The sequence below is a fragment of the Mustela erminea genome, chromosome 17, assembly GCF_009829155.1.
Source record: "Mustela erminea isolate mMusErm1 chromosome 17, mMusErm1.Pri, whole genome shotgun sequence".
In the NCBI taxonomy this organism is placed as follows: Eukaryota; Metazoa; Chordata; class Mammalia; order Carnivora; family Mustelidae; genus Mustela; species Mustela erminea.
In genome coordinates, this window is record NC_045630.1 from 16,100,054 (window position 1) to 16,126,093 (window position 26,040).

Sequence of the window (26,040 nt, forward strand, 5' to 3'; positions counted from 1 at the left end):
GAAGCCTGCTTCTTCCTTTGCTTCTGCCTCTCTTCCTGTCTCTCATGAATAAATAAGCAAAACCTTTACAAAAAGAAGACAATGACGACAATGATTGGAGGCAAGAGAAGCCCCTACCTTGGGTTCTGAGCTCTCTGGCCCTCTTCTAACCATACCCTTTTCCACAGAGCATTCTTGTGCCAAGGGGATACGCTCACTCCAAGCTCCTGCTCCTCACCCCTCCTTAGATCCTCCTGTGGGTACCCAAGACCCTAGAATTCTCCATCCCTGTGGCACCAGGCCAGCTTCTAGAGACTGCATTGACCTTTCCATCCTCTTGAGGAGCCAAGAAACAGCTATTTGCAGGAGATGTGGAGGAAGCTCAGACACACAGACCCAGATATGACAGGGGTGGGCGCATGGCCCCTTGAAGTATAGGACAGAGCTGGAGTGCAAAGAGTCGGGGGAAGGTCGAGGGACAGGGACCAGTTACCACCTAAGCCACCCCATTCCAGTGCACATCTTGGTGGAGTCGGGGAATTCTAAACTTGGCCTTCCAGATTATGAGGAAGGTATACTGTCATAATGAAAGGATAAGAATTGTGCATACCAGTTTCACTTGGTTCGTAATTTTTAAATCTGTGGACATATGATATGTGGGCCTCCACTTGTACTTCTGAGCCTGGCCCTGTAAATACTAGGGATAGACCCATCCCTAACGACGCCATGCAAAATAAAATAGCACTTCCTCTGTCACTCTAGTCTCACCCGGTTGTATAGTGCTTCTTGGCATTTGCCACCATTAGATCTATATTTACTTGTATATCCTCTCTCTGTCCCTGTCCCCAGTAGAATGGAAGTGGTGACCATAGAGTCTTGGTTTTGTTTACTGTCTAATACTTAGTACCTAGAGCGGTGCCTCTGGCACAAGGAACCCCTCCGTAAACGCTGAAGAAGTAATGAGTCCAGGCCCCGATGGCTTGCAGATGAGGTGGGCTAATGGAAAAAACACACAGGGAAAAGACCACGTGTGACAACCCTCCGGGGAGCTCTTTCTCCCGGTAAAATCACTCCGCCTAGGAGCTACAAAAGGTGACCAGGGTACGTTTACCATTTAACACCTTACTACACAGAAACACAAAATTAGTTATCGGGTTCCTTGTGAGAAGGACACCTGAGTACGGAGGGGCTTCGAGGAGACTGGAGAGTTAGATGTAGAGGACCCGGGCTGCTGGGAGCCCCCACTGGAGGAATCGCCGCACAACCTTACGGGGGTGGCCAGACCCGTGTGCCCAGGAAACCGCGATGGCAGCGCAGTGGCCGCGCCATCCGGCCCCGCGTTTAAGGCGGGGAGGGAGCTTCTCCTCCGTGACTGTTGCCCTTGGACGGTCACAGGCCTCCGCGGTGTGGGGACACGTCATGCCTGCGGGATCATGATGATCACAGCCCCGGATACCTTCGTCTTCTCTCTCACCTGCTTCTAACTCACATCTTGGCGTGGAGGGAGCCCCAGAACTTTCTTGGTACGGCACGAATCGATCCAATCTATTCCAACTTACTCCTTTTCCGTTAGGTACCGGGCTCGTGAGAAGCCAAATGACCTCCTCGAGTCCCCGGCAGCCACCGGAATACCGGTCCGGGCCTCTGCCGCGGAAACGCCCCGCTCGCTTGGAAGTGGGGGCTCCCGGGCCCCGGCGGCGCTCCCCGCCCGCTGAGGCCGGAGGCGGGAACCCACTAGCCGAGCTCCGCGGCCGCCGCGGATCGCGGGCCGGGGATGGGGGCGGCGCCGGGCCGCGGAGGGGGCGGGGCCCCGAGGCTCCTCCCCCCGACGGACGCCGGAGGAGCGGCGGAGCGGCCCGGCGCCCACTCGTCCGAAGCTGGTGCGCAGTGGTGGGCGCCGCGCCGCAGGATGGGCTGGTGCGGCTGCCGCTCCGGGCCGCCGCCGTCGCGGCTGCCGCTGCTGCTGCTGCTGCTGGCGGTGGCCGGCGCCGGCGCGGCCCCGCGCTCCGCGCTCTACTCGTCCTCTGACCCGCTGACGCTGCTGCAGGCGGACACCGTGCGCGGCGCCGTGCTGGGCTCCCGCAGCGCCTGGGCCGTGGAGTTCTTCGCCTCCTGGTGCGGCCACTGCATCGCCTTCGCCCCGACGTGGAAGGCGCTGGCCAACGACGTCAAAGGTGAGGGGCGGGCCGCTGGGGGGTGGGGGATCTCCTCGCGCCCCCCCCCCCGGGGGCGACCCCGTCCACCTGCCCAGCCGAGGGTCTCTCCCACCCGGCCCGCCGCCTCCGGCCCCGGGCCTCCGCCCATCTCTTCCTCTCTGGCCCTCGCACTTCCCCCGCGGTTTCCAGCCCTCACCTCCATTTTTGGCTCCCGCGCCTCGCAGTCTCTTTCCCCTTGGCCGGTGCCCGGAGCTGCTCCCCACTCCCAGCAGCCCGGGCCCTCACACCTGCCCTGACTTCCTATGGGTCCTCAGGCGGCTTGGTGCCCCCATCCCTGCGCTGGCCTCTCCTTTGTTCCTCTAGCTCTGCTGACACCTTACGGCCTCCTCTGCTGTCGCCTGTGGCAGTCCCCTTCCTCTCGCTTGGGGACCCGCGTCGCTTCCTGCCGAGTTCCCCGGCTGCTGTGGGATCAGTGCTGGGGAGAAAAGGAACTGACATTCCCTCTGCCAACCCCTTGGCTGGTTGACCCAGCTGCTCCATAGACGTTTTTTCCCAGCTTTACTTTGGAGACAGTGTTCTTGTGTGGGTTCTAGGCCTCTCCCGACCTGCTGCCTGCAGCTCGTTAGCTTTTGGGCCACATCTTCTCTCTTCCCCTTGGCCACGCATCGTCTCAGACCCTTCTGTGTTAACGCATGAACCCAGAGGCCTGACTGAAGGCAGCCTTTTGGTGTGTGTTTGCCCTTGCTCCGTGTTCCTGTTCACTGGCCTGACCCGTAGCACCCCGCGTCCTCGATTCTAAGCCCTCAATTGTGAGACATACCATTCATTTACTAACAGCCTGAGGGGTAGAGAGATAACAAGACCACTAAATGTATAGAGATTTGAAAGTGTACGTTATTACAGAAATGGTAAATTAAAACAACAATGACAAAACCCTTTAGAACTGAAAAAATATGGTCATAGCAGTAGTAAATATGTACAAGTGCTTCCTGTACGTCTGATGCCTTTCTGGGTAAGTACGTGACATGCATTATCTCCGAGTTTCCTTTCCAGAATTTGAGGATCTCTGTGGTGTCACACAGTTGCCTAGCCCAGATAGTGGGTGTTTGGTGGGTGTGGTGGTGGTGATTTGTTTCTGATTTGCTGCTTCTGAATGAAGCTACTTCCTGATTGTGGTGCTAGCTAGGGCCCTAGCTTGGCTCCACAACTGAAAATGATCACTGAATGAGGACCATGGGGGTATTAGGGAATAGGTCTCTTTCTAGAGAGAGAACTGGAACTGCTGTTTCCTTGCTACTCTGTTGGTATTTCCTTTTTTTTTTTTTTTTTTTTTTTTAAGATTTTCTTTTTTAAACAATTCATTTGAGAGAGAGTGAGAGCACAAGCTGGGGCAAGGTCAGAGGGAGAGGGAAAAAGCAGACTACCCGCTGAGCGGGGAGCCCAACATGGAGCTCCATCCCAGAACCCGGGGATCATGACCTGAGCTGAAGGTAGATGCTTTGCCATCTGAGCCAGCCAGGCACCCCTGGTATTTCTTAATCAGCTCAACCATTCATGGTAGAATAGTGCACTTATAGGTGTCGGTTTTCAGAGTTAGGCTCCCGTGTCCCCCAAGCAGCTCACATAATGGTTACTGAAAGGGCCAGATGGAAAGATGTATACATCCGTTAGCCATGTGGTCCTGGAAAGTTATTTTTAACAAAAGAGATGAACCATTTTATCTCTAGTGTACATGTGGCCATGTCTGCATGCCTCTCTGGTCCCATCACCTCAGTGTGCCGTGTCTCAGCCGCTCTTCACGCTGTTTCAGTGATACCGACACATCTGGGCAGGGCAAGGGGGAGGAAGAGTGTTGAACATGGACATGGAACACCTGAGGGGACAGTAGGTGTTCGGGGGACCTTGTGGTCCTGAAAGTCACAAAAATCCCCAGATCAGTTTCCACCTTGAGGCTGTGAGAGGTCTCTAATGGCTGCAGATGAACTTAATCTAGAAGACTCTTCTATCTTAAGAATGCTGGAGGGAAGGTTAGCTTCCAGCTGACTCATGTGTGTGACCTCTTGCAACCCAGAGTTTTCCAGTGAATTGCATAGCTAGACACTGACCCAGCTTACTCCTGGGTGAGGGTTGCCACTTCCAAAAGGGGTCTTGCCCTAGGGCCTGGAGTGACAGTCTTCCCCTAAAAAATGCAAATCGAAATTCAGTCTCCAGGAAGGACAGTGGAAGCACCAAAGTCTGTAGAGATGAACCACAGTCAGTGGAAAGTAGGAAGCCGGAGGTCTCCCAGGAGCCGCAGGGACGGCCTTAACAAGATCGCGTTGGCTCTGGGGTGGGGAGGAGGGGGAGAGCGGCCGCTGGATCTGGTGTCAGCCTGCGATTAGAGAGACCCCCCCACTCCAGTCCAAGGGCGAGGCCCTGCTGGGAAGCCAGGGTTGTTCTCACATCATCTCTGTATTACTGAGTTTCTTTGAGAAAATGGTTGTGGGCCAGCACAGGGCTCGAACACCCTCTGGGGCCTGTTGGAGTGTGCCCCCCGCCTTCTGCCAATGGTAAGAGCGTCTGGGATAGGAACACTGAGAGTGTGGAAGGTCATGGTGGGGAGAAACATTTTGCAACCCTGCCCGGCTGGCCTCGCATTTCATCTTGACTGTCTAGGGCCCCTTTATTCAGTGACTTGTGGGACGGCTTCTCTGGGGCGGTTGTCCTGATGGCCAGAGCGCTGGCTTCTAAAGATCTGGTCATCCCTTTCTATTCCAGGACAGCTCTTCTTGTGTCACCGTATGCTTGGGAAATTGATTGTGTTCATCTTAATCTTCATTACTCTTCACTGGCTAATCAATCCATAAATATTTGTTGAGTGACCTCTATGTGCAGAACTCTGTTTACATTGCAGTTTGGGAAATGAGCTACACACAGCGGGAGAATTGAGAATTGGCAGCAAGGAGAAGCCGCGTTCGGGAAAGGCCAAAGGAGTGGCTCAGCCATTTCTGGTCGGAGCTCAGGGCAGGGTAGAGTCACAGAGGGCTAATCTGTCACCAGACCTTCATTCAAGCAGTTATTTATTACACACTTGCCTTACACACTTGCGTATGGGCCTTTGCAGGCCACTAGTGCGCATAGATATACACTTTATGAAAAAATACCTGTGCAATCGGTGGGGGTTTTTTGCTGTTGTTTTTAACAGGTGAGTAACCCGCCCGAGATTGTACAGATGCTGGAGGGGGTTCTTGAGCGTTTCTTTGGCTCTAGAACCTAGGCAGGTGGAGAGGGGGGTGAAGGAGGAGTCCTCCGGGCTGGGAAAGTGCCCTCTGCCAAGCCACGGAGACGGCATGTATAAGGTGTGGATGTTTGGGGTAACACTGAACAGTGGTGGTTTGCCTTCTTTTCTTTTCCACGGTGTAGGCCACCTCTCTTGTACCCCTGTGAATGCCTTAGTGCGGAGCCTGGCACAGGATAGGAGCCCAGTGGACACTTACGCAGGCCAATGGTATGACCCTCACAGGAGTCCTAATGAGAACGTAGTGACCAAGCCTGCTGCTTGTGCTCTGGCTCTCCTGGCCTCGGCCCTGGGGTGTCAGCCAGGTGTGAACGCCAGGGAAGGCATTTTGTCTATCCCATGACGTCACTGCCCAGAAGTCTGCAGCCGGGAGGAAGGGATGCTGCGGTGACGGCAGGGACCGGCTAACTCCCTGTCGGGAGGACCCCTGGAGACTGGATGGAGGTCTGGCTCTCACCACTTGACTAGTTCTGGCTGGTTTGGGTGGATCTGGCCTCTGTCTTAATAGGAGCTTGCTTACCATGGGGAGGACTTAGGGGTGTTTGTTCGAGTTGCAAAGGACAGGAGAGACCATCTATCCTGGTCTTCGTTGGACGCATGAGGCGCAGGAAGGAGACATGTGGAGCTCATGGTGGCCACTCTGGCTATAAGCAGGTCATGTGACTCCGGGCCCATGCCCCGTCTTGGAGTGGTGTGTGGGGGCAGGGATGCTGCCTCTGACTCCAGAAGGAGCCCGTGACACCCCCCCCCCCACTACAGGGCGTCTCCTCACTCGCCACCCAGAGACCATAGATGTCCCCACCCTTCCCCTCTCCATGTGCTCATTTCCTCTGCTGTTAATAGAGTAATAGAGAAATTACTTTGCCAGGGCGGTAATTGCACCAGGAGACTTTTTTCTCCCCAAGAGTAGGGCTGGGCTAATACTGCTAATGTTAGGTGTTAAGCCTGCAGGTGGTGATGTGTAAGTCACCGGACACCTGAGAAAGCCTCCCTGGCCCAGTTCTGTTCCCCGCGGACAGCAGCGCACTTCACTTACTTGCAGCTTGGCATTACTGGTGGACTGCCCAGAGAACGGAGCTCTCTGTTCCGTGTACCAGGACTACAATGAATGGTCAGGCCCATGGTCATTAGTAGCAAACCAGCTGTTCATTGTCACTATGGCTTATCAAGGTATTGACATTGATATTCCTGAGGAACATTTCTTAGCCAGGACTCTCAGCACCTGACTGGCCCCAGCCTACTTCCCCCCACCTGCCACAGTACCTGGGGCAGGTAAGCAAAGGCACCGGTTCCATTTCACAGAGGGACAGGGAATCAAGGTATAAAGAAAGATAAGGAGTCAAAGAGCCACCCGGGAGCAAGGGGCTAATATTCCCAGGCATCCCTTCCCCCGGTCCAACTAGGAATGCCCCACTTCGCCCCACCCTCCCTGGCTTTCCTGGTTGGGAAGCCGGCAGAGTAGCTCTGCTGTTCCGTCTTGGGCCCTCTTGAGACCGGAGGTTCAGATCCCAGATTCACCACTGATGCAGTACACCTCGGGCATGGTTCTCGGGTGGTTCTTTCTCAGGGGAGGAAAGCAGGTCTGGAGAGAATAGCTTCTGTGTCTCCCTGGAGGGTCATTGCACACTGAATGAGATAAGTTAGGCACAATGAACTCTTCGCCAACTCTCCATATGTGTGTTAACGTCATCTACGAGCCGAGTCGCTGACAGTGACTGGGTGCTTGAGTTAGAGTCCTGTGTCGCTTTAGGACAGCAGTGTTTTTACCATTGTCTCTTGCATGGGGTAGGTTGTGATCAAAGAGCAAAAATAGAAGGGTAATATCCTGCCACGGGCGAGGGGGTGAGGGAGAGAAGTAGTTTTGAGTTTCGGGCCCTTGGAAAACTTGGAGGCTTCAGTGCTTTTTGTAGAGTCGGGGGGAGAGTGCGCCCCCCCCATCCAGGGGCAGTAGTGGAGAGAGGTCATCTAGGGCATGCTGTAGGTACCCCCTGAGTGCTAGCTCCCTGTTCTCTCCCCTCCCCGTCCCTTCAGCCTTCCTGCCCCAATGGCAGGGGCAGACGCTGGCACCAGGGATGGTGGCCTGTATTCTTGGAGAGGACAGGAGCAGCTGAGGCCTTGGTCCTTGGTCACCTAGCCAGGTGGCTTTGTGAGACCCCTGCCGGCGGCCCTCGCTGGTAGAAGGACAAGAAATTGTGCCCCTTCCACCCTTTTGTCTGATCGACTTACTCTTTTGAGAGGTGCCAGATCTCTCCTGAGGGTCCCTGCACAAGGTGACCAGAGCCTGAGATGCAGGACAGACAGAGCCAAGTCTAGAGTGTGCCAGATGGCCGTAGGGGGTGACCTGGGCCTCCCTTGAGCAGGGAAGAAGCCACAGAAGGGCGGCCTGGGGTGCTCTTGCCTGTGATCCAGGACAAAACCCTATACCTAGGCAGCTCTTCTCGTGTGCCTCACCTTTAGCCCTTGCCTGGACCCATTAGGCTGGGGCAGAGCTGGGAGACCCCGTTCTGGCACTGGAGCTGCTGGGAGCCGGGCCCTGGCCTGGGTCGACTGTGTCATGTGGTCAGAGGTCACCTAGTGTGGGCTGCATTGTCGGGAGGCCGGGCAGGGATGCAACGATGAAGAGGCATTTAGGGACGGACAGGCTTGTAACCATGGAGGTGGCCGGAGCAGGGCCCTGAACACGTCGCTCACCCAGGCGGGCCCCCCGTCAGCTAAGTGACAAGCTTGCAGTCAGTCTCTCCCCTTGGTCCCCGGGGCTGGCCTACCCCGTGTCCGCACCCAGTTAGAGTTCTGAGCCACACGTTGGGCCCAGGCCGTCACCACCCCACGGTGTGTGTGGAGCTTGCCTTCCAGCCGAAGCAGGCTTGCTGTAACAGGGAACTTCGGTAGGTGCCCAAGGGGCCCCTGACCCAGGCTCAAGGGGCCTGCCTGGTAGAGAAGTCAGTTTTCTGTTTCACAGATCTTGGGCCGTGGCCCAGAATGGTGCCATTATTTCCTCTGCCAGCGAGTTTCAGTGGAGGGAGGCCAGCAGCCTGGAGCCTACTGCAGGAGCGGGGTGCCCAGGCAGCTCAGGGAGCCTTTCATCTGTCTCCTTCCAGACTCTGGCCTCAGGGCTTCTTTCCCGGTGGCCCCTTGCTTCCAGGTGCCTTTCCCTCCCTCCCTTGGGCTCCCTGCCTCCCTCTCTGGCACCTGTGTGCCACCCGGGCAAGCGGGGCTGACTGCCAGTACCTTCCCGAGCATCCACTCGGTGTTGCAAATCTTCCCCCTTCTGGAACTGATGCTCTCTAGAGGGCAGCAGGGACAGAGGCCATGTCAGGGGTCCCCGGGGATTCAAGCTCATCTCACGTCTTTCTTCAGCCCCTGCAGCCTCCGTGCCCCTCACCCCCCGCCCCCAGAATAATGGAGAAACACAGATGCCATCCCAGGAGAGCCCGCCCTGTGCTACTTAGCCATGTCCTAAGCACGGACTGAGTGTGGGATGACCAGACCATCTCAGCGTTCCTGAGGAAGGGATGACCTTCCTCGGGCAAGCCCCAGGGGCAGGTGCTCTGGGCATTGGTGTGGCTGGAGTACGGCACGGGGCAGGCGAGCAGGCAGAGGTACTGGCCCCTCTTACTGACCTCATTGTTCTTCTTTTCCTTTCAGACTGGAGACCCGCCCTGAACCTCGCTGCCCTGGACTGTGCTGATGAGACCAACAGTGCCGTCTGCAGAGACTTCAACATCCCCGGCTTCCCGACCGTGAGGGTGCGTGACGGGGGCGGGGAGCAGGCGTGCCGCTGGAGGAGCGTGTGGCCGGCTGTCCCATGCCCCCCCGGCCCCGGAGCTCCATGGGGTCCTCCTGTGCTTCTGGGCTTGATCAGCTTCGGTCACAGCCGCTGGAGCACTGTCCCCGTGCTTGATGAGACCCCTGCCACAGAGGCAGGCAGGGGCATGAATTGGGAGGTTCGTTGGGTCTGGCAAGTTCTGCCCTTTAAAAAGGAAGGGGCAGGGGAGGGTAGTTATGATGGGCTGGTTTCAGCTACTCTGATTTGAGCTGTGAGGTGGTTATGGCCTGGGCTGGTGAGATCCCGCAGCTCCCAAGCGCCTCTTCTACCAGCCTTAGAGGCCTGCTCTCACCCTATAAACCCCATTTCGGGCTCTGACCCTCTCACAGTCAAGATCAGATTCAAGAGGCCTGATGATCTTCCAGAAAATACCAGCAATCTTCCTCCTCGTCAGGCAAGTGCCTTGAATCCAAGTAGCTCAGAAGTGACCTGTCAGGGTAGCCTCACCCCGTGGTCAGATGCCAGCGCCTCAGGCAGCAGGGATCCCCGTCATGGGAGCCATCACACCCAGCACATGAGGGCTCTGTCACCCCGGCTCTGGCTGAAAGTAGCGTGAGCTCTTCAGTGAGGCCTTGCCCGACAACCTGCCCACTGTGGGGCATCGACAGCTTAATTACCATCTAAACAACTTCCAAGGCTCTGGGAAGCGGAGAAGGGCAAGGCTGTGCAGTTACACTCGGTGCCCTTCTAAGGGCTCAGGCCCAGCTGTAATGCAGTTAGTGTGCTTCCACATTAAAGAATCAGAACCTCTCTCCCTACCTCCAGCTGTAATTAGCCTCCTTCTACCAGAATGGCATCTAGAAAAGCATTTCTTCTATAACCACTAAGAATAATCCGGAAAGGCCTCTGAAAGCTAAAATTGCCAAGTATTGTCCCCTGAACAAGATATCTGAGCTCAGGGTCCTCAAGTTCCAAGCAGAACCATGAGCCGGATCTCAGCCTAATTACTCCAAGAGAATTTTTCTGGAAAGCCAGGCTCCAGCAGGAATGTCCAGCTTGAACTCCATGTGACCTTTCTGTTCCTCATCCCCAGTGAAATCCTGCTGGGTTCGAGATCCCCACAGGCTGAGAGGGCTCCGTCCAACGTTCTTGTTACCACTTGGGGCCAGTCCTAGGCCCCAGGTTTAGCCGAGACCAGGCTGGTCTGGCGAACAGGTTCTGCCATATCACTTAGAGGTCCCAGGAGAGAGATGGCTTATCAGTCATCTCTTTCAAGTCAAACACCTCCCTGGCAGGGCAATTGCTTTGCCATATCCTCGTCCCAAAACATGTAACTGAAAATATCCCAAATTACTCTCCGGGGGCAGACGAGGATCTCTGTTGCTTTGGCTAAACCAGGGTGAGCAGCCCTGTGTGAAAAGTTGTGGGAAAACCAGTGTATCTGGAAGAGTCCTCATTCACAGGCTGCTGCTTCTCTCAGCGAAGATTGGCCCTGGGGGTCCAGCCCCCTGGGAATGGGACGGGCATTGGTGCCAGGGCCGGGTGAGGACATCTGGCGGGAGGAGGCGGGTTCTGTGGGACCTGGCACCCGAGGCTTGGTGTTTCTACCTGGGAGAGACCGGGGCTCGGTGGGTGTGAGGGAGGTCCCCAAGTTCCCGGCGCCTACCCAAGTCACGCAGCACACGCAGCCCGAATGTCTCGTATGATTAATCATGTCCTGCCCCGCCCAGCTGGCTGTGGGAGGAGAGCTGGGAGGCCCCGGAGCCGGTCGTCTGGACCTTCCCCAGCCTCCACCCGGGCTGGGCCTGGCTGGGCCTGGCAGTTCAGTTTCAGCCGGGAGAGGCCCTCAGTGCCCTGTTCTCTGGCCTCTACCCCAGGGGCCAAGTGCTTCTCCGGCTGGGTCTCTGCTCTAAGGCGCGACCGAGTAAGATACGTACATGTCACAGAGAGATCCAGAAGTTGGTTTGTATGTGATCGCCAGCTCGAAATTTTCATAAAACGATATTCATTCTTTTTTTTTTTTTTTTAAGATTTTATTTATTTATTTGACAGACAGAGATCACAAGTAGGCAGAGAGAGAAGGGGAAGCAGGCTCCCCACTGAGCAGAGAGCCCGATGTGGGGCTCGATCCCAGGACCCTGAGATCATGACCCTAGCTGAAGGCAGAGGCTTTAACACACTGAGCCACCCAGGCGCCCAATATTCTTTCTACATGCAGTACATGCTGCTATTTTCTATTCCATATATTTTTTAAATTAATTTTTTTGAAAAAATGCTAGCAATTCACTAAATTGATGCTACAGTTTAGGTTGCTTCTAATGTTTGCAAAAGGCCGCTCAAACAGATTGCAGATCTCCAGAGAGTCTGGCGTGCCTGTGGGCATCATGGCTGGACTCCCTGGGAAGCACTGCAGACCCTCCAGGTCAGCCTGGCTGCCAGTGGGCTGGAGAGAGAGCCCTGTGGCCCTGTCTGCTGCGCCCCTGGGACTGGGCGGGTCTTCACTCCTATGCATAAAGGCTGTGAGAACTCGAAGATGAGGACACACACTGAACAGGGGAAGAGAGAGTGTTGCTGGTATCATGGAGACAGACCCACACATGAGTCTGGGCCACCCCCAGGTACATGTGTCATTGTCCCCTTCCTCCGCCTCCTGCCCCTTGTCACCATTTGCAGGCAGTGAGCTTCACTAGCCCAGCCTGTTTAGCAAACACCCAGCCCTGCAGGGCCTGCTGTGTCAGGGGCCCTTCCGACCGGAAGAAAACAAAGGTGTGGGGGAGGCAGGGAGGGACTAGCTGGCAGCAGGTTCCGGCTGGCGCTTAGGGAACCTAGAGGCGGGAACTCTGGGGGAGGGGCCTTGCCGTGGGCCACAGGAGCGCCCTTAGGGGGTCATCCCTCAGGACCCCTTGTAGCCAGCCGGGATTAAGATTGCAGAAAGCATCAGCGCTGGGGTGGGAGAGGACAGAAGTTTCCCCTTTGCAAGATCCTTAGGTAATTGATGTGGGTTCAAATTCTGGCCCCACAGCTTCTGTATGTACTAGATGTGACTCAGAGGGTTTAACAGTGCCTCGGCGACAGGCCTCAGTTTCCTTCGTCTGTAAAAAGTGGGATGATAGTATCTATACCTAATAGGATTGTTGCCAAGTGTGAAGTGAGGTCTTACACGCGAGAGGGAGGAGACACCGTGTGGTATTACCTGGAGTTCAGTTAACTCGGCTTCCTTCCCGCTGTCCTGTCTCCTCCCTAAGTCACCCAGTGGAGCTCCCAGTAGCTCCTCTGTAGGCGCTGCATTTAGGCCGTCCGTCTGTCTGTCCATCAGCAGCTGTTGAGTGAGTTGAGTGAGTACTTGGCCGGGGGCCGGCAGGCGGTGAGGGATCCGTACGCGGTAGCTGCCAGAGGAGCTCACCTGGGCTCACTGAGCCCTTTCCCTCACCTGTCAGAGAGGAGGGACTTCCACTCAGTGTTGGAGGATGTACGGGTCTGGGCTAGGAGGGGAGGAATGCCGGCCGGGGAGGAGGGAAGAGCAGAGGCCCTGTGTGGGCAGAAGTGTGTCACAAGTTGAGAAGGCTGGTCTGGCTGGGGCAGAGGCTCCTGGGGAGGGTTGAGGCAGGGCTGTGGCAGGGCCCTGAACTCAGGGCTGGGAGGTGGATACCCTTTGGGGGTACAGAGGCTTGGCTGTTACCTTATGTGGCTCTTGTGATGGGGGAGGGGTCAGAGGGGGTGACTCCTGCCTCTCTCTGGAGGAAGGAGATGGGCCCCCAGCCCCCTGCTGCCCTTCGGCCTCCTCCACAGTCAGTCTCCAGCGTAGGAATGGTTAGGCGTGTGGATCCTCCTGGGCTCACTGTAAGCTGTTCGGAGATAGGGTCGTTTTCCTTGGAACTTGTTTTGAAAGCTGGGCCTCGTGTCATCGATGGTCGCTGTTGGGAAGCGCGCTGCCCGTTCAGCCTTGACTCTTAGAAAGGCAGGTGCTCCTTGATATTGGTGTTGATTTTTGACAGTTTGGTAAGACCCACCTCGTGCCTTTGGGGAGCCGTGGAGGCCTTCCAGCAGCACCAGCGCTGGGGAGGGCAGACGCTAGTGATGGAGGGAAAGGGTCCCGGTGACAACCGCTCCTGGAAAAAAGAAGACTTACTGCTGACATCTTAATTACCTGTTCCCAAGGAGTGGTGGTGGTTTCCCCTGGGGAGGCACACGCCTCCAACAGCTGACTTAAGAAGGAGGCCTTTTAATAGGAGGACAAAAATGTGCCCTGACTAGATTTTAATATGATTTTCACATGAGCATCTATGGTGATCAAAGGACAGAGGGGTTCTCTGTTGGACTAACAGATGTCTTCTGAGTACTTCCGTGTCCTAGACACTGTGGGGCTTGCCGAGATGCCGAAGTGTGGCCCTGTCCTCAAGAAAGTTCAGGTTCAGGTCGGGGCACCTGGGTGGCTCAGTGGGTTAAGCCTCTGCCTTCAGCTCAGGTCATGATCACTGGGTCCTGGGATTGAGCCCTGCGTCAGACTCTGCTCGGCAGGTAGCCTGCTTCTCCATCTCTCTCTACCTGCCTCTCTGCCTACTTGTAATCTCTTTCTCTCTGTCAAATAAATAAATAAAATCTTAAAAAAAAAAAAAGAGAAAGAAAGAAAGAAAGGAAAGAAAGTTCAGGTTACAGGCCCATCGTAGCCGAAGTGTCGGAAAGAGGGCCAGTGGAAGGTAAGTTTCAGAGTTTGGGTCAGATCCTGGAAGGCTTTGAGCACAGTGAGTTTGGATATTCACTAGTAATGGGGAGTCGTGGAAGAGATTTGAGGAGGAGGGACACGATCAGACTAGAACGGTGCCACTAAGCAAAATGCAATGAGGAGCAGTTGGAGAATGAAAAGACGGAGCAGATGAACATTTCTGAGCTCACAGACTGGTAGGGACTGTTGCATTAGTCTAGGAAATAGGTGGTAAGCTCTGGTCCGGACAAGGCAGCCAGCCCAGAGCACTGCTGAAGAATCACAAGGTCAAATTCATAGACCTTGTCCTCTGACTGACAGATGGAGGTTGCGGGGGAGAAGAAGCTGGTCTGGTTAACGGGGAGGACATGGGGTGAGACAGGGAACACAGATGGAGAAGCAGGTTGGGGGAGGGATGACTTGGTCTTGGTCGGGGGGCTGGTACCCGTGTGGAGGGCACCAGGAGGAAGCAAGTCTAGGACAGGTGAAGACTTGAGACAAAGGGTTCAGATGGCAAATCATTTAGACCAAGTACATGATGTTGGCAAGGAAGACAAACAGTAGGCTTGTTTGTTCACTCATTTACTTGCTCCCTCATTCAAAAACATGGACACACACACACACACACACACACACACACGTTTGTGACAGTACTTCCCAGAGAAGAGTGTCAAGCTGATACGTGGGAGTAGGAGCGACTGGGGCAAGAGATCATGGGGGCGGTAGACAGGAAAGGAGTCAGGGGAGCGGCTAGGACAGGGCTAGGGGAAGGCCGGGAAGGTGGCCAAGCTGGCCTGGTCGGTGCCGGATGAATCAAGGGAGGTGGCACAGGAAGCCAAGAAGGAGCACATCGGCATATGTGGTACCAAACATGGCAGACCCCGGCCATGTGGGGAGGGCAGGCAGTGCCACCCTGAGACCCGGCAGAGAAAGCAAGTGGGTGGGGGGAGACAGTGGGGTCAGAGAGGGGCAGTTGGAGAGGCAGAGCAAACACTGCTTGGAGAAATCTGCCAGCCCAGGGAGTCGGGGCGTGCCGTAACTGGAGCGGGGAGGAGGGCGTCTCTCGATTCCCACCTGCCGGCCCTTCCTGTCCCTTTTTTTTCTCCTTTTTTTAAAAGAAATTAGATTAAAAGGATCGGAATCTACTTGCGGGCCTAGGGAAGTTGCTGGCAGAAAGGGGAAAGAGAGGTTAATGGACAGGAAAAAGTTCCTCAGAACATGAAGTGGGAGCCAGAGCTCCAGTGCTGTCGTCACTCTGGAAGGCAGATGGGAGGCTTCTGTGTGTGACAGCCCAGGGGTACGTGGAAGGACTCGGGAGGACTTCCCGTGACCCTGCACTTCAAGGACTGTGTCTCCGAGTCCCTGCATTCCTCTGGGTCAGTCTTGCTGGGGCTGCTGCCCGACCGCCCTCAGAACACTCAGCCAGGGGCCAGCAGGCTGCCTTTTGATGGAGGTAAGACCACCCCCCTTGCAGTGAGGCACCTGCTCAGATCCGGGGGAGGCTGTGGTGGCCGAAGAAAAGTGAAGAAAAGTGAATTCCCACCGTTCAGGGAACTTGTGAGCGTTTTTACAAGTGTTAGGGTAACGTGTAATCTCACTCAAAATTTGCTCAGTGACTGCAAAGGATATTATTACAAATATACATGGCACGTATCAGCAGATGGTTTCCACCCAGAATAAAAATTTATATTGATGGTCTAAGAAGAGAGGATAAAACAGCAGGACTTAGGAGCCGGGTAAGGGCCGGGGGAACAGGAGAAGGTTGCAGGTGGCAAGACACGGGAAGGTGGGCCGGTGACGTCCAGATTTTCGTGTCCTGCCTACAAATGACTAAATAAATACAGTGTTGCTTTTTTTTTTTTTAAGATTATATTTATTTATTTGACAGAGATCACCAGTAGGCAGAGAGGCAGGCAGACATAGAGGAAGGGAAGCAGGCTCCCTGCTAAGCAGAGAGCCTGATGCGGGGGCAGCTTGATCCCAGGACCCTGGGATCATGACCTGAGCCGAAAGCAGACACTTTAACCCACTGAGCCACCCAGGTGCCCCTGATCAGAGTTTCCTAGCGTTTAGAAGGTGGAACAAGGGAAGGGGTGATAATCACCCTGCAGGTAACATGTATTGATCCCCTACTGTATGCATGAGCCACAAGCACTGGAGACGTATCATCTTTGAATCTTCACAGCAGTTCCTTGAGGTGATGGCACCATCCCTGTTAAAGATGAGATGGGATTGCCCAAGGTCACGCTGCAGGGGTATGGCAGAGCCAGGTCTGGTACCCAGGTCCGGTAGACCCCGGGGCCTGCACTCAACCACCAGCTTGGGAGAAGTCCAGAAGGATAGCCATGCCGTTGCAGCAGATGTCCGAGGAAGCTACAGGTGGCCCCAGAAGATCTCAGGAAGAGTCTTCTTCCCGGCCCGCAGGCTCTCTGCCAGACACTTAGGTGGCTGTCTGTCTGTCTGTCAGGACCACTGAACTGTACTCCCTCCTGAACCCGCGAGAGCACAGGCCAGAGCTCTGGCAGCAGTCTTTCCACTTAGGCAGAAGCCCAGATTCTGATAAGTTGTCTTTGTTCTCTCTGTCCTCTTGCCCAAGGAGGTGACGGACTGAGCCCGGAGTGTCCTGTAAATGGGGAAAGGGGACAAAGTGATGAGTTCAGTTGACCTGTCTGTAACAGGACTTGTATCTGCAGGGGTTCAGGCCCCCCCTTCAGCAGGACCTGACCTGGAGACCCCTCCCTCCACGGGGAGTCTGCCGAGCCAGGCTGGGAGTTCTCCGTGGACAGACACCAGCTGCTGGTGGTGGTGGACAGATTGCCTCAGAGGGCAGCTGACGCTCCCTGGGGGACGTATGAAGTGACTTTGTTTCGTCAGTTAAGTCAGCCTCATCCACTCAGTCATGCAATGAGTGTTTTCATTCATTCGTTTCAAGTCGGAGAGACCGTCTGCCACTCTTGGAGTCTGTAGGCTGCTCCTGTGTGTCCCGGGTGCGTCAGAGCCATGGGGGTGGGGATCGGATGCGCAGACGGTGGGGACAGGAATCAGCGTCCAGCTCCAGGAGCAGATACCCCCCTGTTCTCCTTACAGACGAGGGAACTGAGGCTCAAAAAAGTTAAGTCATTTGCCCGAAGTCAGCCTCTTTAGTGAGCAGCGGGTCTCAGACACCGATCCCTCTGGCCCCTGTGTGGGAGTCTTAGCTCCATGTGTTACTGACTCTTGCCTGTGTTTGCTTCCAGTTCTTTAAGGCCTTTTCCAAGAATGGCTCAGGATCAGCATTGCCAGGTGGGTCTCTTGGTTCCAGTTATCAATATCTTCTTTTTCTTTCTGTTGGGTTCCTGCCGAGGTGAGGAGAGCCCAGCAAGGTCCATAGGGTAAACAGTTTCCTAAGTGGAAATGGAGTTTTGTGTTTTCCTGGGGCCTTCCCGGCCAGCCTGGACGGTGCCTTCTGGAAAAGGGGGCTGAAGAAACCCTTCTATTTTGCTCCATTCAGGGTCCTGGGAAGAGGGGAGGGTCACCATGAACCCAGGCTAACCCGTCATGTCAAAATGGGGTTGGCATCCAGAGGGACAGAGCAGACAGCCTCCGGGGAAAAGCACTCACAGGCTCCAGGCCAAGGGGCTCCTTCCTGCCCTCTGAGGGAATGGGTCTTCTCGTGTAACTTAGGGCCACAGAAGACGACCCCACCGCACTGCTCTAATAGAGAAGGACTGACCCATGCTCTGTTTCTCCCAGAACTAGCCTGTGCCCCAGGACCTTTGTTTCAGCAAAGCTGACAAGGCCGCTGGGATTATTGCTCCCTCCTCATGCGCCCCCTCCCCCATGTCCGTCTTCATCCAGTGGCTGGTGCTGATGTGGAGACGCTGCGGAAGAGGCTCATTGACGCCTTGGAGTCCCATAGTGACACGTGGCCCCCTGCCTGCCCCCCGCTGGAGCCTGCCAGGTATGCGGGGCTGGAGCAGGTGTGGTGCGGCGTGGGCCAGGATCGCAGGCCTGGGAGTGAGAGGGTAGCGGCGACAGCTGCGTAGGGGATACAAAGGCCTTTGTCTCTGGGACAGACCCTCTGTGGGCAAGAGCCCGGAGCCGCTCTGGAGCAGAGTAGGAGACTCCCTGTCGCTGGAGGGCCTCCCTGAGGAGCCCTGGCTTCGTGGGGCCAAATGGTGCAAGGGAAGGAAGAGATGGGCGGCAGTTCTGCGGGCCCTGCCTGCCTCTGCTCTTCACAGCCTGTGCTCCGGAACGTTTGTGGGGTGCAGCAGACTCACAGCATCTAACCCAGAGGGGGCACTGGCAGAGTGGACATGGGGACGAAGAAGGAAGGCTCCGAGGAAAAGGGAGCCCTGCCTCTAAGAGGAAGTGGTCATCTTTCTGAGCGGTGGCTGTGACTGGGGGGTGGGCCACGGCGCCTGGTGGCCCGCATCTGCCCGCCAGGCAGGCTCCCAGGATTGCCTCTTCTAGAAGGAAAGGGCACGGTGCCTCGCTTCGGCTCTCCCACAGAGGGTAAACTGAGAGCACTAGGTCTCGCCCTCCTAGATGAGAACTTGAGACGGGATAGAGCCCACCTCAGGGATTCCTGCCAAGAAGGAGCAAATCTGGGTACCCACAGGCACTGCTGGAGGGAGCCCAGCCTCAGAGCGCAGGGAAGATCCCAGGGCCTGAGGAGGCTCATGAAGCAGGCACTGGGGCTCCAGGCCCCCACATCGATTTACTCATGTTCTTGAAAGCAGTAGTCCTGCCGAGAGACTGTGCTGCTAGCATCAGTTGGGGTTGAATCCAACCCTCAATTTTTTTTTTTTTTTTTTTAAATCAGCTACGTGCGGGCACACGTAGTCCTGGAGGGTCCCACAGAGACCCTGGGCCCAGTGTTAGTCTTGGTGTGGTTTGGGGCTGCCCTAGACCCCTTCTCTCCAGGAAACATTCCTACCCGCCTGCCCTTACTTACATTTCTCAGTGACCGTGTCCATCTCTCTCTCATGCACATACATCCTTCGTGGTGCATTTTCAGTCCCACGGATCTCAGAAGCAGCAGGTCAGGTAGACCTGCCAACCTCATGGGTCCTGAACATTGTCCGTATTCACTCAGCCTTGCCCTTATCAGAACACAGAGACCGCTGGTCTCAAAGCCCCCATCTCCTGTCCTCCTCCTCCTCCTCCTCCCCAGGCCACCTCGTACTCACTCCAGATTCTTAAAAGAAACAATGTGAAAAAAAATCAAAATGTGGACCAAAGGAGAAGCAGCTTGTAGGGAAGCAGAGGCAGCGTCCTCTCAGACTAAGGGTTTGGCTTGCTGCCCCTGGAGGGCTGGTGGGGGCGACTTCCATGGAGCCTCGAGTGGGAACAGGAGGGGGATATATGGCTGCCCCCATAGTTTTGTGACAGGCGTGCCTGGTGTCCCCAGCAGGTCACTGCCGCTCTTGTCTCTTGCAGGCTGAAGGAGATTGATGGATTCTTTGCGAGAAACGACAAAGATTTCTTGGCCCTGATCTTTGAAAAGGAAGGCTCATACCTGGGTAGAGAGGTGAGCGCCCCCCAGGGTCCCTGCAACACCAAGGTGGGCGTCAGCAGAGAGCCCAGTGAGTTCAGGAGCGGGGCTGTTCCAGTGAATTCTGGGGTCTCGGCCTCATGCACGTCTTAGCCCAGCACTGGCCTGACCCCTGCTGGACGACCCAGGAAGTGTGGGAGCTGGGCCCTTCCGTGGGAAAACCTTTGTCTTTATCTCCCTCGTTGAACGTGCGTCTGTAACACCCGCTGTTCACTGAGCACTGGACTAGAGCGCGGGCACACGTAGTCGCTAATCTTCGCAATTAAGGATGATGACCGGGTAACAGGTTGAAGGGCCCCGGGCCGGTGGATTGGTTGGAGCAGGGCTTTGAACCAGGTCTGTGAGTGCCGCAAGCCTGGTGGTTTCCCCACCGCCCCACCCCTGCGGAACAGGAGCCTGGGTGTGGGGAGGGGCTGTCAGAGCTCGTTCAGGGCCTCTGGAGGAAGCAGTAACAGAACAGGCAGGTGTGAATTGCCGCCCCATGGTGACCGTCTGCCCCAAGCCCCGTTTCCCTGTCTGGAAAGTGTGATTGCTCCCTTTCCTCAGAACACTGCTGGCACAAATGAGGCAGGTTAGGGGAAGGGCCTGGACTGGTAGCTGGCGCAGAGTAGGTGCTTTTTAAAGATCCGTTCCCCTGGCCTAATGCAGAGAGCTGTCCAGTCTGCCGCTGGCGCACAGACTTCTCTACACCCCTCGTGGGCTTTTCCCAGACGCCGAGGGGGGATGGGCCAGGCCAGAGGTGAAGTCCCGAAGTAATGCAGGGATGCAGAAGAGGCAGGAGGTGGAGATGAAATTAAACACCACTGCTGGCTCCGAATGCTTTCCTCCTGAAATTCCTCAAGCATATCCAGGATGCTACGGGCTGCCTCCAGGCCTCTGAGCCCTGAGAGAGGAAACAGAGGGCGATGGGGAGGGGCACGGAGCTTTGCTGAAGGACTTCCTGCCCCTTCTGGGGTCCCAGCCCAGGCCTAATGACAAGGAAGTGATTAATAAATGTTCATTGGAAACAGATCTTCTCCCTACTGCCCCTCAAGGCCAGGGACCCTGTTTCCATGCAGAGATGCTCATAGATGGTTAGTGTGAGAAGCAGGAGGGCTCAGTAGTCAAGAGCCCAGACCCTGGAGCCAGTTTGAACTGGGATGCATTGCCCAGTCCCGGCACTTCCTGCCTCTGTCCCCCGAACACTTGATTTCACCACTTACCCTTTGTGTTCTCATTTGCAATAGACATTTTAGTTTTTTGATTTTTTTAAAAAGATTTTTTATTTATTTATTTGACAGAGATAAAGATCACAAGTAGGCAGAGGGGCAGGCAGAGAGAGAGGGGGAAGCAGGCTCCCTGCTGAGCAGAGAGCCCGATGCGGGGCTCCATCCCAGGACCCTGGGATCATGACCTGAGCCGAAAGCAGAGGCTTAACCCACTGAGCCACCCAGGTGCCCCAAGGCATTTTAGTTTTTTAATGAACACTTGTATACCCCAGTCACTTATACATGCCCCAGTCACTGTTACACATTTCATAAAATTAACCCCTTCGGTCCTTTTAACAGCCCTCTGAGGTTGGTATGTGTGTTATTATTCCAGTTTTGCAAGTAAAGAAATGGAGTCGGGGAGGTTTAGGCCAGTGGCACCAGGATGCAAACAGAGGCAGCCCCCGGCTTGGTCTCCTAATAATAGTTCCCATCTCATAGCATTATTTTGAAGATTCAATGAAGCGATCCATAAACAGTCATAATACCATCTCAATAAATGTTAGCTAACATGGTTTTCCCCCTTATTTATTTCTAAAAATAAAATCATGTCTAAGTATGTTTTTCTGATTTGGAATAGAGATAGAAAGCCTTGTAAATATAAGAATAAAAATGAAACCACATTTTATTATGCCTTCTACAAATTACTTTCATTAGAAAGAAAATTGTATTAGATTGGACTGCCCTAGGAAATTCAAGGCGTGTGGTGTGCACAGTTCCAAGGCCCCTGTTCTGGGCAGCATGTGACTCTTGTCGCCTGTGGGGTAGTTGTGGTTGGTGGCAGGAGACTGCCGGCACACTCGTCCACTCCCCAGAAGGCTTAGAGTCTGGATGGTGCCCGCCCAGGGCTCCCTCTGCCCAGTGGCTGGCCCCGCCCCCTGCAACATGTCTGTCTGTTTCCACAGGTGACTCTGGACTTGTCCCAGCACCAAGGCATAGCAGTGCGCAGGGTCCTGAACACGGAGGGCGATGTGGTGAGCAAGTTCGGGGTCACTGACTTCCCATCTTGCTACTTGCTGTTTCGGAATGGCTCCGCCTCTCGGGTCCACGTGTGAGTGCTGTGTGTCCCTCCGTCCCTCTCCCTTCTCCCCTGCCCACATCCCTCCTTCCCGCCTACGGAAGCCTGCCTCCTTCTTCCTCCTGCAGTTGCTCTGAGGAGCCCCCTTGTGCAGGAGAAGCAGCTGCCTGTGCATGGAGTGGGTGGGCAGTGCCCGGCACGCGGCCCCCCGGCCTCCAGCTCAGGAGTCCGGTCTCGGGCCCCTGGTGCACTTGCCACTGCTCCAGCGCCATCGCCCTGGCAGCCCTGGCTCTAGTCCCCATCCTCCCTGGTTCACAGACTCCTTGGCAGGCTGCGGGCCTGGCAGGCACTCAGATATGCCTGACCCTCCCTCCCTTTGGTTTTCTAATTGCAGAAAAGTTCATTAGGAGCTAGACAATAGCCAGTTCCAAAATGCCAAGAGAAAACAATCAGGCCAGCCTCAGCCCCTCTGTCAGGCTCCTGCTGCTGAATGGCCCGTTAAATGGCGCCAGATGGTGCCTCGGTGCCCTCCCTGGGCAGATGATTGATGTCGCCTGGCTCCTGCCGGCAGGAGCTCGAGGGCCGGGGAGACCGAGACTTGCCTGAGGTGCCCAATGAGCTGCCCTGCGGGGCCGTTAGCGCCATCCCGGACGGAGGCCCGGCAGGGTGGCCCCTGGCCCTTGCCGGCCCCAGTGACCAACCAGCACTGGGCCAGCCTCACCAGGGAATTCCGCCGGGGGAGGGGAGCGTGGGCTGCAGAGGGACAGGGAGGGACAGACAGTGCCAGTCCTGGTGGGGAGAGGAGGCATTGTCTCCTCACTTGGAGCTGGTGGAGGGGAAAATTGTTTGTGACGACGCTGCTCCTGAGCCATCTGCTCGGCGATAAACATCGGGCTGGGACAGCGGAGTGGAAAGCGGTGCTTCCCGGTGCCAGCTCCCCCGGGGCGTCCCGTCATGTGGCTGCTGGTCTTCACACTTTCCCTCCAGGCGGCCGTGACCAGGAGGTGTCGCCTGCCCTGAGGACTCTGTCAGAAGAGAGAAAGAAATCAAAAGGATTGTACAAGGATTGGAGAATTTAGCGTTGTTGTTATTACTACCTGTTTTTATTAAAAAATCAGGTATCAAACCCCCTTGATTTCCTTGGGGAGTTGGGCCACCTCTGGTACCTCAAAGCAAGCTCCTGAGTGGGCAGCCTCCTTTGGTCTCCGGCAAAGGTAGTCAGACCCAGGCATCCCGTCCATGGGCAGAAGTAGCTCCGTCCCACAGCTGCTCCAGGGCAGGCTGAGGAATTCTCAGACCTGACGCTTTTCCAGATGGGGCTTGGGCCTCAGATGGTGTCGGAGAGCCTTTCCACAGCATGAGTGGTGGATGGAAAGGCTAAAGTGAGGCCTGAGCGCCTTGGTTTGACCTCACTGAGGATGAGATGTAACCAGATTCACGTATTTCTTTTTTTTTTTTTTTTAATATTTTATTTATTTGACAGAGAGAGATAGCAAGAGAGAGAACACAAGAGGGGAAGTGGGAGAGGGAGAAGCAGGCTCCCCTCTGAGCAGGGGGCCCGATGTGGGGCTTGATCCCAAGACCCTGGGATCAAGACCCAAGCAGAAGGCAGATGCTTAATGACTGAGCCACCCAGGTGCCCCAGATTCAAATATTTCTTAATAAACATTTCTGTCAACGGGCGCCTGGGTGGCGCAGTTGGTGAAGCATCCGACTCTTGGTTTTGGCTCAGGTCGTGATCTCAGGGTCATGGGATCGAGCCCCATGTCGGGCTCCACACTCAGCACAGAGTCTGCTGGAGATTCTCTCCTTCTCCCTCTGCTCCTCCTCTTTAAAAAATAAATTAAAAAAATAAACACTTCTGTCAGCTGAGCCACCTGCCTCCTCTCCTGACATGATTTTGTCCTGGGGTCTCTTTCTCCATATCCACTGCCTCTCCTCTGGTTTCTTCCCTCACAGGTTTGCGGAATCCAGGTCCTTCTACACCACTTACTTGAAGAGGTTCTCCAGGGCCCCCCGGGAGCCTGTCCCCACCAAGGTTGTGCCAACCACTGCTCACACAATAGCTCCCACTGTGTGGAAAGTCGCTGATCGGTAAGGCCACGCCCCCTTGCCTCCCCAGAGCCTCACCTCCTATCCCAGAGCCCCGGCCTCCATACCACACTCTGGTCCCTGTCTTGAGCTTAGCACATGCCTTTCCAATCCCAGACCTCCTGAAGGCTGGCCTTGGCCTTTGGGCTCTCCTGGCTGCTGACCACACACAGAAGAGTCATAGCTGTTGGGATCAGCCGCAGGCACCCAGGGGCCAGCCCCATGTCTACTGACTGTGGGAGGTGCCAGACAGCACTTGCTTGTGTAAGTGATGGAGTGAACACTTTCCAAAGCCCACATTCCTTAAACTTAACACGATTCAAGAGCAAGTGGGATCAGCTTGGAGGGATACCCTGTGGCCTTCTGACCAACTTCCCACCCGAGCAGCCATCTCTTCTGCAGACTTGTTTGAGTACCTGCTACCCACTAGGCACTGTAATTCAGACACACGCAGATATGCAGTCCCTTCCCCCAGAGTTTACAGCCCCTTCCAGGAAGTCACTGACCTCATCTGAATGCCTCCGGTGCTGGAGAGCTCACTACCTTCTGGGCTAGCCTGTATCTTTGTGCACAGACATAACCATGAGGAAGCCGCTTTTCTCTCCAAGGCCGCTTGGCTCTGCCCTTGCAGTAGAATTCCTGCTCGTTGGGCAGGAGATGGGGCTCTAAGCCTCTTAAGCTGGTACCCGGCGGTATGCCAAGGAGAAATGGCTGACCGGGCAGCCCAGAGCTGCATCGGGAAGGTGGCCTCCACAAGGAGACTGTACAAGAGAACTGAGGGAGAGGTCAACTGATTTCCAGAGGGTTTGCATCCCAACATGAAGGACTTGCAGGGTAGGAAGTGAGATGTTTAGTAAATTGGGTAAGAAGGAAACAGAGACCTAGACATGGGAACTGTCCTCATGGTCATTCACAGATGAGGATTCCCGTCATTCGAATTATAACAGCGGACGCTTACGGGCCTCGGGTGCCGAATGCTGTGCTGGGCACCTTCCATACCTTATCCCATAAGTCAGGGGCCACGTCTTGAGGCAGACCGCAAGAATGGAGAGGTACCAACCCAGGACACCCCGGTGGGGCCTAGAGAGGGCCCTTTGCCCGGAGGGTAGAGCACAGGGGTTTACAGTGCTGACCCCTTGAGTGACCCTGCTGGCTCCCTGCAGCGTTAGGAGGTAGGTGCGGCTGGAGTAACCAGTTCACTTTACAGGTGGGGTCTCTGAGGCCCAGAAAGTGGACTGAGTTGCCTCCCAGAACTGAGGCCAGAACCCAGGCCTCAGGAGGCAGGGGTAGAGAAGCAGCCACCGTGCCGAGCCCTTTCTTACAGAAGCCCGAGCGCAGACCCCGAGCCAGCAGGATGGGTGCGGGGTGAGGCAGCCAGCTTGGAGCCTGCAGCCTTTCCCCCGGGGCTGGGATGGCCCAAGAGGTGTGACCAGGAGCCTCACCCACTACCCAAGGCCTGGCAGCTGTGAGGACATGAGCCCCCAAATAAAGATATGCCAGTTGCCCTCCTAACCCTCAGCCCTCACCATGCCCTGCCTCGGAGGGCAGCCGGAGCCTTGGTCTTTCCAAGAGGGCCCAGCTTTCCAGAGCCACATTGTTTGGGTGCACCCATTGTTCTGTCTGTCCCTAGGGGCCTTTGTTCAGAACAGGGAGCAAAACTCAGCCTTCCACCAGCCACCTGATTAAAAGCACCTTCAGTGAGTCCCAGGAGGGGCTGGCCCTGAGCCTATGGAGGGGACCCCTACTTCGTGCCAGGAGCTGCTGAGTGGCTTGCCTTTCTGCTCTTATTCCTCTCAGCAGCCTTCCCGTGAGCAATTTATTGTTATAGTAAATCTGTTATAGTAAATGAGGGACTGTGGCTCAGAGAGATTAAGTAATATACTCAAGGTCACAGAGCTGGTTAGTGGCAGAGCCCAGTGCTAACTTATAGGACTCTGTGACCATCGGCAGTGGCGCTCCCCTTCCCTCCCTGTAGCCCTGGGTGCTCATCCCCAGCCGCCAGCCTGTGGTTAACACCCCTCTCTCTCTCTCTCTCTCCACCGCCTTCTGGGTCCTCAGCTCCAAGATCTACATGGCTGACCTGGAATCCGCGCTGCACTACATCCTGCGGGTGGAAGTGGGCAAGTTCTCTGTGCTGGAGGGGCAGCGCCTGGTGGCCCTGAAAAAGTTTGTGGCCGTGCTGGCCCAGGTGAGCAGGGCCCCAGCCTCCCTTGTCTGCACCTCCCTTGGGAGCTCCTGATCTGGCTGGACACCTGAACCCACAGCGGT

The 26,040-nt window shown here is 55.6% G+C and overlaps 1 protein-coding gene across 1 annotated transcript in view; it reads left to right on the forward strand.

Annotated features, from left to right (window-relative positions):
- The first annotated feature begins 1,738 nt into the window (after positions 1–1,738).
- QSOX1 (quiescin sulfhydryl oxidase 1) overlaps positions 1,739–26,040 on the forward strand; it is a 33,997-nt gene continuing 9,695 nt past the window's right edge. Inside the window, exons 1-8 of the mRNA XM_032318672.1 lie at positions 1,739–2,153; positions 9,058–9,158; positions 17,117–17,162; positions 17,718–17,820; positions 19,302–19,392; positions 21,569–21,714; positions 23,641–23,775; positions 25,831–25,960. Of these exons, the coding sequence (XP_032174563.1) occupies positions 1,754–2,153; positions 9,058–9,158; positions 17,117–17,162; positions 17,718–17,820; positions 19,302–19,392; positions 21,569–21,714; positions 23,641–23,775; positions 25,831–25,960 (1,152 nt within the window). The 5' untranslated portion in view covers positions 1,739–1,753. The remainder of the gene's footprint in view (positions 2,154–9,057; positions 9,159–17,116; positions 17,163–17,717; positions 17,821–19,301; positions 19,393–21,568; positions 21,715–23,640; positions 23,776–25,830; positions 25,961–26,040) is intronic.